Raw genomic sequence first — 12,070 nt, 5'->3', positions numbered from 1 at the left:
CCGCCACAAAGTTGCAGTACGTAGAGAAAAAAAAAAAAAAAAAAAAAAAAAAAAGCATAATATATAAGAAATCTTTCCCATAGTTTGTAGATACTATCAATAGACGCTTATCGTGTGTGCGTGCATATATAATATATATATATATATATATATATATATATATATATATAAAATTGTAGTGCCGTCAAGCGATTAAAATTTCTAATCGCGATTAATTGCATTAATGTCATAGTTAACTCACGATTAATCGCGCGATTAAGGAGGTTCACCCTTTAAAACATATATTTTTTTTTTTTTTTTATAATATTAAATTGTGTTTTTTTATTTTTTTACATTTTGATCACTTTTATTGCCGTCACAAGGAATGTAAACATCCCTTGTGACAGCAATAGGTGGTGACAGGTACTCTATCACCACCTTTTAGCCGCATCGGTTGTTATGTTTGGATAGCCGATCGCCCGCTCTAAACAACGGTACCGGGATGATGCCTGCGGCTGCAGGCATCATCCCGGTATAACCCCCGAACGCCGCCTCGTTAATCGCGCGATAAAAAAATTGACGGCGTTAACATGGGTTTGCGTTAATGCCGTTAATAGCGCGTTTAACTGACAGCAATATATATATATATATATATATATATATATATATATATATATAATTACACACACTGAAGAATTTTTTATTTATTTTGTTTATAGTGCAAAAAATGTAAAATCACAAATTTTGTTTGGGTATTGCATGACTGCGCAATTGTTAAAGCGGGAGTTCACCCAATGATGTTTTTTTTTTTCCCTCTTTTCCCCTTAGATGGATGCTCGTTTTGTCTAGGGGAATCGGCTAGTTGTTTTAAAACATGAGCCGTACTTACCGTTTTCGAGATGCATCTTCTCCGTCGCTTCCGGGTATGGGTCTTCGGGAGCGGGCGTTCCTTCTTGATTGACAGTCTTCCGAGAGGCTTCCGACGGTCGCATCCATCGCGTCACTAGTAGCCGAAAGAAGCCGAACGTCGGTGCGGCTCTATACTGTGCCTGCGCACCGATGTTCGGCTTCTTTCGGAAAATCGTGACGCGATGGATGCGACCGTCGGAAGCCTCTCGGAAGACTGTCAATCAAAATAGGAACGCCCAGTCCCGCAGCCCATACCCGGAAGCGACGGAGAAGATGCATCTCGTAAACGGCAAGTACAGCTCATATTTTAAAACAACTAGCCGATTCCCCTAGACAAAAACAAGCATGAAGCTAAGGGTAAAAAGTGTTATGCACGGGTGAACCCCCGCTTTAAAGTGACACAGTGCCAAATTGTAAAAAGTGCTCTGGTCAGGAAGGGGGGTAAAATCTTCAAGGGCTGAAGTGGTTTAAAAAAGGCAAATTTCCTGGCAGCTGTGCCAATTTAAACTCCAGGACTTTTAGAGTTACTGGCATGTAACATACAACCAGCAAGGGTGAAAAGCCGGACTTGCTTTTTGTCATTGACACAGGAAGTAGGCATGAGATCTACACGACAGTAAGCCAACTAGGTTTTTATATCATGATTAGATTAGTTATTGTTCCCAGTTACCTCTGTGGACTACATATAACACCTTCCATTATTATAGAGAGAAGAGTGAGAGTTGTTCTCTAATCTAATGGTGACAACACTGTTCCTCTACACTGCCATAAGTGAACATTGTCCCCTTAGGACAGGAAGTATGAAAAAGTCTAAAAAGTCCCTCCAGAGCAGTGGGTCCTCAAGTACCCCCAACGGGTCACATTAACAGGATTTCCCTCACCTTGCACAGGTGCTTTAAAATTATCATCAATGGTTTGGTATTAAGGATGAGCTCCAGCGTGTTTGCACACCCCATGTGCAGAGCCGCCAGGAAGTCGGCACTGCACTAATCACAGGAAGTGAGACATTGTCCGATGCGCGGCTGCAGAGATTGGGAAAGGTCTCACTGCCTGTGATTAGTGTGCGTCTTCCTTGTGGGCTCTGCATGTGGGGTGTGCGAACACACCGGAGAGATCATTCTTATTCATGACAGTTCTATAAGGGAAATTCCTAAAACATGGCCTGTTGGGGGTAATTGAGAAAAAAAAAAGGGTTGGAAAACGCTGCCCTATGGCTTGGTGGTGCTTTTTAGCTTGTTTTCTGCAGCTGCATCAAGTCTCCATGAATACATTTCATTAGATCAATGCTGAATGTTTTATACCGCCATAACTGCAATAACAGTATAAAATATATTACACCAGTAGATCATTTTAACCACTTAAGCCCCGGACCATATTGCTGGTCAAAGACCAGAGCACTTTTTGCGATTCGGCACTGCGTCGCTTTAACTGAAAATTGCGCGGTCGTGTGACGTGGCTCCCAAACAAAATTGGCGTCCTTTTTTTCCCCACAAATAGAGCTTTCTTTTGGTGGTATTTGATCACCTCTGCGGTTTTTAGTTTTTGCGCTACAAACAAAAATAGAGCAACAATTTTGAAAAAAATTAATATATATTTTTTACCATAATAAATATTCCCCTATATATATATATACCGTTTCCCCAAAAATAAGACCTACCCTGAAAATAAGACCTAGCGTTATTTTCCAGGAGGGATGCAATACAAGCCCTACCTCAAAAATAAGCCCTAGTTTAAAATGCTTGTAAAATCCTGTAATCCACTCTATTATTGTAGTATATGATGTACAATGTGTGTGTTTCTGAAATATAAATGCGGGAAAGAGAGCTTCGGCGGGTCACAGAAGCGCAGAATGGCGCTATAACAAAGGTATTTGGCACAATTATATTACAGGAACACACACATTGTACATTATATATTACTGTAATAGAGTGGATTGTAGGTTTTTACAATCATTTTAACTCAGATCACACTGGGAATTCCTGGCAGGCAAGGAGGGAGAGGGGGAGAGAAGACAGCACATTACATGGTAAGACCTACCCCGAAAATAAGCCCTACTGTGTCTTTTGTTGGCATAATTAATATAAGACCCGGGCTTATTTTCGGGGAAACACGATATATATATATATATATATATATATATATATATATCCCTCAGTTTAGGCTGATACGTATTCATCTTTTTTTTTTTTTTTTTTTTACGAAAAATATGTAAACGGAATAAGCATTTATTATTGATTGGTTTGGGCAAAAGTTATCGCGTTTACAAAATGGGGGTAGTTTTATGGCATTTTTATTAATATTTTTTTTTACTAGTAATGGTGGCGATCAGCGATTTTTTTTTTCGGTACTGCAACATTTTTGGGACCATTGGCATTTTTATAGCGATCAGTGCTATAAAAATGCATTGATTACTATAAAAATGCCACTGACAGGGAATGGGTTAAGTATGTTCCCTGGGTGCGTTCTAACTGTAGGGGGGTAGACTCACTAGGGGAAATGACTGATCGCTGTACATTGTATGAACAGAATATCAGCATTTCTCCCCTGACAGGACCGGGAGCTATGTGTTTACACACACAGCTCCCGGTTCTCGCTCTGTAACGAGCAATCGCAGGTGCCTGGTGGTGATCGCGACCGCTGGGTGCGCGGGAGTCAGGAGCGAGCGGGGTGCGCGCGCGCGCGCCCCTATTGGCTGCTGGGAGAGATGACGTAGATCTACGGGCTCTCACCCAGCAGAGCCGACCTGCCGCCGTATAACTGCGGCGGCTGGTCGGCAAGCAGTTAAACAAATGCCAAGATCTGATCTGAAGCTTATTACGACTGGTTTAACAAAAAGAAGAATATACCTTTACCGCCTTCTGCATCACTATCATCAGAGTCGGACGCGATTGCCTTCTTATGCCTCCTATGAACAATCTCCTCTTCACTATCACTTCCTTTACCAGACACTGCAAAGGACAACAAACAAATAAAAAAATTGACATTATAGCTGAATGATTTTAAAGAATTTTACAAACACCGGGACACATGTTTAAGCCACAATCACAAGAGAAAGAATGGTACATTCCGGCAGTTAAAACAGAATTCCAAGGTAAACTTAACATAAAATAGTTCCTGCCCCTCTCCTAACACCTATGTTGACTAACCTATCTCAGAAAAGTTCATTTAATTTAGTAATTCAATTCAAAAAGTAAAAACCATATATTATATAGATACATTACACAGTGATATATTTCAAGCATTTCTCTCTTTTAATTTTGATGATTATGGCTTACAGCTAGTGAAAACCCAAAATTCAGTATCTCAGAAAAGTAGAACATAAGACCAATAAAAAAAAAGAATTTTTAATACAGAAATGTTGTCTTACTGAAAAGTATGTCCATGTACAGTATAGTATGCACTCAATACTTGGTGATGGCTTGATCGTGTAAAGTATACACCATGTCGCATTGTTTTAGTAATTCATTCAAAAGGAGCCCCTGACCAAGTACTGGGTGCATACTACTGTATATGGACATTCTTTTCAGTAAGACAACATTTCTGTATTAAAAATCCATTTTATTTTATTGGTCTTATGCAATCTAATTTTCTGAGATACTGAATTTGTAAGCCATAATCATCGGAATAAAAAAATAGAGCTTGAAATATAATCACTTAGTGGAACACATCTATATAAAATATATAAGTTTCACTTTTTGAATTACTGAAATAAAATTTAAAGCGGGAGTTCACCCAAAAATCTACTTTCTGCAGTTAGATCCAGCATACTGCTGACATCTGCAGTATGCTGGTCTTTTTTTTTATTTTGGTACTCATCGTTTTAGCAGTATTCCTTCTATGGCTCCGAGCGGGGATTACTTCCTGGTATAGGCGTTCCCGAAGACAAGCAAATTGATTGACAGCCTTCGATAGCGCGTCACCGCTTCCGAAAATACAAACGAGTGACACTCTGCAATTTACGGCGCCTGCGCAGTCAGCTCTACACGGCAGGCGCAGTCACCGTAAACAGCCAAGTGTCACCTCGGCTATTTTCGGAAGCCGTGTCGCGCTATCGAAGGCCGTCAATCAACTTGCTTGCCTTCGGGAAGGCCCATTCCCCGCTCGGAGCCATAGAAGAAATACTGCTAAAACGATAAGTACCAAAAGAAAAAAAAAAAAAAAGACCAGCATACTGCAGATGTCAGCAGTATGCTGGATCTAACTGCAGAAAGTTGATTTTTGGGTGAACTCCCGCTTTAAGGATATTCCAATTTTTTTTTTTTTTTAGATACACCTGTACTTACATATTTTCAGCCTGCTCTAGTCCGGTCAGTCACGTGATCCGGCTCCCGTGTGTCAGCCAGCTGCACAAGAGAGAAGGGCACGCGAACAACGGATGTGCCATAACAAGCCTATGGGTAATATCCACTCCCAGGCATTGCCATCCATTGTCATGTGCTCTCTCCTCTCCCCTGCAGCCACTGTTGGTTGACACGGAACATTATGTGACCAGAAAATAGGCAAGTATATACATCTTTCTTACACAGGTTAGGAGGGGAGACAGAATTTTTAAGATCATTTAGGTTTATCCAGGAATTCTACATAAAACAAAAAAAAAAGAGCTCAATACATCAAACCTGATTTGTGCTCTTGTTCTTCACCATCAGAATGCTGTGGCTCATCGTCTGATCGATGGCGCTCAATTTCTTCATCATCTGAATGTTGACGTGGTTCATCGTCTGACTGTCTGTGCTCCCGATCTTCATCATCCGAGTGCTGTCGCTCGTCATCTGATCTCTGTCGCTCCATTTCATCATCTGAATGTTGAATCTTTAGCTCCTCTTCATCTGATCGCTGATGGTCGTCTCCATCAGAGTGCTGCCTCTCATAATCAGATCGTCTGTGTTCATTGTCCTCATCATCTGAATGCTGCTGCCTGTGATCTTCACCATCAGAGTGGTCTTTTTCACGGTCTTCTCCATCAGACTGCCTGGTTATCTCGTCATCTGATCGGTTACCATCCTCATCGGAATGTTGGACCTCATCATCTGAGTTCTGCATTTTTTCCTCTTCGTCCGATTGATCACTTTTATCATCCCTGGCCCACTTTTCATCCTCAGAATGAGCTTCTTTTTCTGAGCCTTCAGCATCTGAGTGACGGCTACTGTGATCGGATTTGTGCCCCCCATCTTCCTTGTTGTCTTCATCGTGATCATTTTCAGAACCGCTATGCTGTTCAGCATCCGACTGATCGTTTCCCTGATCGGAGTGAACGCTGCCTTCGGACGGATTATCCGATCTCTCTGAGCGATTGTAACTACCGCTGTGCTGAGAGCCAGCTTCGTCCTCACTGTCATCACCAAACAATTCTTTATTGCTCGGTTTCACGGCGGAATGTTCATCATCATCATCGTCGTCCCGTTCACTGTCACTTCCAGAATGATTACTAACCGAGCCAACGTTCCTTGGTTCTGAATCAGAGCCGGACCCAGAATCTGAATCTAGAATAGAAAAAATATATATATATTTAATCGGAATTTTCTAATAAAAACATGTCATGTAAACATGTAGTAAATAGTGATCTATGAACTCTCACTGCAGCCGTTCATGTAGAAGTCCAGTACAGCACAATTTTTATTGATTATCCCTAAGTGGTGATCACACAGCTGTACATAATATACATCTCTCTTCTTTGTATTGACCTTTTCCAAATAAAAGTGTTATGTGCAAAATTCATTCCTAGGGGCCTCCTCAACTTATACTTCGGGAGAAGGAAACCGTGCAAGGACCTCTTTTTCCACATTGTAATGCATCGCAGTGATCTGAACAGCCCATACAGGGGTTGGAAATGTGCATACATACCTAAAACAGAGTACTGCATCACTTACTGGCAGCTATTCTTCCTTCACCTGTTTAAAGGGTTAGTTTACCTTTTGAGGAAATATTAAGAGGTAAATTAACACCTCACACACTTGTACTTACTAAAGTTGCACCGAATGGAAATTTGGTGCCAAAACCGAAAATGCAGAATGCACTTTGCCGAAAATCAAACCAGAAAATATATTTTTTATACAATTGTATTATATTTGACTTTTTAATTGATATCATCAGTTTAAAAATTAACATGAATTTATTGTTGGCACCTTTAGTGCAGGAAAAGCTCCAGAAAATGCAGTCTGCAATGCCGGCCCACCGCCTGCATCAGGCCCACCGCCGCCGGCCCATCTCCTGCATCAAGGCCCACGGCCTCCGACCCGCCGCCCGCATCAGGCCCGCCGCCCGCATCAGGCCCCCGGCCCGCCGCCCGCATCAGGCCCCCGGGCCGCCGCCCGCATCAGGCCCCCGGCCCGCCGCCTGCATCAGGCCCCCGGCCCGCCGCCTGCATCAGGCCCCCGGCCCGCCGCCTGCATCAGGCCCCCGGCAATATGTCAAAAACACAATTTTCGACTGCCAAAATTTCGGTGCATCCCTAGTACTTACCTGCGTGGGTGATGACCCGAGAGTGCCCATACAGCTGGTGTAGTGGTTCGGGGATTTGAAATCCCTGCTGCTCTTCCCCTTATTTCTGTAGGGCTTCCAGGGACAGATCAGAATGATTCCAAATGGTCAAAGCGGACACATAACTATCTTGATAAGTCCCAGAAACCCTACAGAAAGAAGGGGTAGAAGAGGGGGATTTCAAATCCCTGGACTACATTCTTGATGACAGGTAATCACCTATGGAGGCAAGTACAGCAGGGGAGGGTGCAGGGTATTAATTCACCTTTTCTTTATTTCTGAAAAGGTGAACTTATCCTTTAGACCCAACTCCAGGAATTGGAAGAAAAAAAATTAAAATCTACCCTTGCAGTGAGCCCTACCCACTCTGCGAGGGTTAAATGCTCAACACTCCGACACTGCACTGATCTCCCAGAAGCGCCCGTCTGTGAGTGTTCCCTGGGCGTCACGTATAATGGAGGGCTATTATTTACTATGCATTTTACATGGAGGAGGTGAGCAAGCGACCACAGCCATCAGTGACCTAGAAAGGAAATTGCGGCTGACTGCTGAGGGACCCTGCTGGTGTACTGAATAAGGCAAGCCTTCAAGCACTGCTAGACACAATGAGCATAACACTGCAAGGTAGATATTTTCCTAGAGTTGGGGGTTAAAGAGGAACTTCACTCCTTTTGTTTTTTAATTCCTTGGTAATTATTCCTGTGTGCAAAAACACACCGCCATCTTGGCCCAACACCTTGCAGGTCCCTGCCAGGTCTATAAGCACTCTCCTCTTGTTGACTGTCCCTCAGCATCCTCACATCCAATATGAGCTCTGCACTGTACCTGATGTCAGTGGACATCCCACCGACCGAATGGAGGAGAGAAGAGGCTTCGGGGACCGGTCCCAAGATGGCCGCTGATGGATCAAAGTTCGTCTGTTTCAGCAGAGACAGAGGCTGCATTTTGATCCATGCGAGGCCACTGCAGTTGATCTCTCAATTGACTTCTCTTCAGCCACCCCATAAGATAAAAGCTCCACGATCAGCGGCTCCAGTGCTGACCTGTGTATTCTGAGAGTGAGGAAGTCTCCCCATTATCAGAATACAATAATGCAGTGGGAAGAACTCCCCCCCCCCACCCCATCCACATTGAGTGTGCGGAAGGGGAAATCGGTTCAGTTTATATATATTCAGCCTGCTGATTGAATGAAAAAAAATAAACCATGTACAGCCAACCAGCTTTACAGCCTGGAGGACACTTGTTGGAGTGAAGGATTGGGTGCTTGAAATGTCTCTCCTCTCCCCTAGACCTAAACAGGTACTTAACCCTTGCTGTGCGGGGGCAGCCCCACAGGGAGGACCTTTACTTTCCCTGGAGTTCAGTGTTAAAGCCCCATCGGGTATTTATTGCCGTCTGTGTCCTCACTGGGGAGATTCACTCTCCCAGCTTGTTATGGTGATCCGTATCACCTGGAGAGAAGATGAGGGATTCAAAATGTTAGTGTGGAACAGAGGGGAAATCTTCCAAAGGGGTCACCCACTGTGGTGACCACCAACTTCCTCTTCCCACACCCCCAATTGCCATCAGTGCCCCCCCCCCCGATCCCACACCCCCAATTGCCATCAGTGCCCCCCCCCCCCCCGATCCCACACCACCAATTGCCATCAGTGACCCCCCAGATCCCACACCCCCGATTCCCATCAGTGATCCCACACCCCCGATTCCCATCAGTGACCCCCCCCCCCCCAGGTCCCACACCCCCAATTGCCATCAGTGCCCCCCCCCCCGATTCCCATCAGTGACCCCAAATCCCACACCCCCGATTCCCATCAGTGACCCCAGATCCCACACCCCCGATTCCCATCAGTGACCCCCCCCCCAGATCCCACACCCCCGATTCCCATCAGTGACCCCCCCCCCAGACCCCACATCCCCTATTCCCATCAGTGATCCCACACCCCCAATTCCCATCAGTGACCCCCCCAGATCCCACCCCCCCAATTCCCATCAGTGACCCCCCAGATCCCACCTCCCCGATTCCCATCAGTGACCCCCCCCCAGACCCCACATCCCCTATTCCCATCAGTGATCCCACACCCCTAATTCCCATCAGTGATCCCACACCCCCAATTCCCATCAGTGACCCCCCAGATCCCACCCCCCCAATTCCCATCAGTGACCCCCCAGATCCCACCTCCCCGATTCCCATCAGTGACCCCCCCCAGACCCCACATCCCCTATTCCCATCAGTGATCCCACACCCCTAATTCCCATCAGTGATCCCACGACCCCTAATTCCCATCAGTGATCCCACGACCCCAATTCCCATCAGTGATCCCACGACCCCAATTCCCATCAGTGATCCCACGACCCCAATTCCCATCAGTGATCCCACGACCCCAATTCCCATCAGTGATCCCACAACCCCAATTCCCATCAGTGATCCCACGACCCCAATTCCCATCAGTGATCCCACGACCCCAATTCCCATCAGTGATCCCACGACCCCAATTCCCATCAGTGATCCCACGACCCCAATTCCCATCAGTGATCCCACGACCCCAATTCCCATCAGTGATCCCACGACCCCAATTCCCATCAGTGATCCCACGACCCCAATTCCCATCAGTGATCCCACGACCCCAATTCCCATCAGTGATCCCACACCCCCAATTCCCATCAGTGAGCCCCCAGATCCCACACCCCCAATTCCCATCAGTGACCCCCCAGATCCCACCCCCCCCCCCCAATTCCCATCAGTGACCCCCCCAGATCCCACATCCCCTATTCCCATCAGTGATCCCACACCGCTAATTCCCATCAGTGATCCCACACCCCCAATTCCCATCAGTGACCCCCCCAGATCCCACATCCCCTATTCCCATCAGTGATCCCACACCCCCAATTCCATCAGTGACCCCTAGATCCCACACCCCCAATTCCATCAGTGACCCCCCCAGATCCCACCAGTGACACCCAGATCAAACACCCCCAATTCCATTAGTGACCCCCCCCCCCGTGACCCCAGATCCTATATACATGATCTGATGACCCAGGCTGTCTGCCCAGCTGGATAAGGTTTGGGGTCCCCCTGTCATTCTCCTGTAAATATAAATGGTGGGCAGAGCATGCTGAGAGTTGTAGTTCCATGGTGGTTACAGTGTTCCCTCTGCAGTGTAATCACAGAGGGGGAGGGGACACTATGAACGCTCCTGTACCACACATGGGAGCCTCAGACCAACCACACCGCCAGAGATGTATGAGAGCCCCTCACCCCACCACTCACCGTCCGCTTTCTGCTCGGGCTCGGGCTCAGACTCGGCATCACTACCGAACAGACCCTCCAACGCGTCCATAGCTGGGACCCGCCGCGGCTGCCGCAAAGCGAAGGAAGCGTCGTGAAAGCGGAAGTAGTAGAGGCGGAAGTGTGGATGACACTACAGAGCAGAGCGTGTGTGTATGTGTGCGCACCGCCACCAATCAGCGATCAGCCCTTGTATGTCCGGGGACACTTCCCACCGGGACATTCTATATAAAATGTGCTTATAGATCAACACTTCCCGGTCTGTTATAGAGGACATCCCACATGTGATAGCATAGCTCCAAACTGGCCCTGATTTCGAGGGACTGGCCCTGATTTGGAGCAATGTCCCTCTGTCCCTCATTCCTCCTCATTTTGGTCTGATCTATATAGTTGTATATAAAATGCACTTTATTTTTTTCAAAAGGTGTTTCCCAGAGCTAAACCTTTCATCAAATTTCTAAATTGCTGCATTTGTAAATTTTAAAAGCCAATAGTAGTGGTAAAAAAAAAAGTATGTGGATTTAATTTACCTTTTTTTGGTAAATTCTCCTTTAAGGGGGTGTGACAGGGGGCGTGTCCTATGCCTACATATGTTTGCTAGTAGGTGTCCCTCATTCCCATCTCAAAATGTTGGGAGGTATAGCGATAGTGATTGGTTCTCTTCAATGGTCGTCATCACAGCTTTCCTCACCTTCCCCGGAGATCCCAACCAGGAACCAAATCCCCCATCCCTCTGTCCTTCCACCCCTCCACCCTCTGTCCTTCCATATGCCTCCACCCCTATCCTTCCATCCCTCATCCCTGTCCTTCCATCCCTCCACCCCCCCCTGTCCTTCCATGCCTTCGCCCCCATTCTTCCATCCCTCTGTCCTTCCACCCCTCCACCCTCTGTCCTTTCATATGCCTCCACCCCCTATCCTTCCATCCCTCATCCCTATCCTTCCATCCCTCCACCCCCCTGTCCTTCCATGCCTTCGCCCCCGTTCTTCCATCCCTCTGTCCTTCCATATGCCTCCACCCCCTATCCTTCCATCCCTCATCCCTGTCCTTCCATCCCTCCACCCCCCTGTCCTTCCATGCCTTCGCCCCCGTTCTTCCATCCCTCTGTCCTTCCATGCTTCTATCCATTATCCCTCCATCCTTCCACCCCCCTGTCCTTCCATCCCAAATGCCTCACCCCTCTGTCCTTCCATCCCATCACCCCATCACTCATCATCTCTCTATCCCTCCATCCCTCATCCTTCCATCCCCCCACCCCCCTGTCCTTTACTTCCCTCCACCCCCTGTCCTTCCATGCCTTCGCCCCCGTTCTTCCATCCCTCTGTCCTTCCATGCCTCTATCCATTATCCCTCCATCCTTCCACCCCCATGTCCTTCCATCCCAAATGCCTCACCCCTCTGTCCTTTCATCCCATCACC

At 46.6% G+C, this 12,070-nt stretch overlaps 1 protein-coding gene across 1 annotated transcript in view; it reads right to left on the bottom strand.

The window, feature by feature from the left end:
- Window positions 1–10,764, bottom strand: part of LOC120931348 (RNA polymerase-associated protein LEO1-like) — a 38,092-nt gene extending 27,328 nt beyond the window's left edge. Inside the window, exons 1-3 of the mRNA XM_040342688.1 lie at window positions 10,634–10,764; window positions 5,505–6,368; window positions 3,735–3,836 (exon numbers count right to left, since the gene is read on the bottom strand). Coding sequence (XP_040198622.1) covers window positions 3,735–3,836; window positions 5,505–6,368; window positions 10,634–10,703 — 1,036 coding nt within the window. The 5' untranslated portion in view covers window positions 10,704–10,764. The remainder of the gene's footprint in view (window positions 1–3,734; window positions 3,837–5,504; window positions 6,369–10,633) is intronic.
- Window positions 10,765–12,070: the final 1,306 nt, after the last annotated feature.

The sequence above is a fragment of the Rana temporaria genome, chromosome 3 (genome assembly GCF_905171775.1).
Source record: "Rana temporaria chromosome 3, aRanTem1.1, whole genome shotgun sequence".
In the NCBI taxonomy this organism is placed as follows: domain Eukaryota; kingdom Metazoa; phylum Chordata; class Amphibia; order Anura; family Ranidae; genus Rana; species Rana temporaria.
The sequence above is the reverse complement of the archived record's forward strand: the minus strand, read 5'-3'. Positions and strand labels throughout refer to the sequence as shown.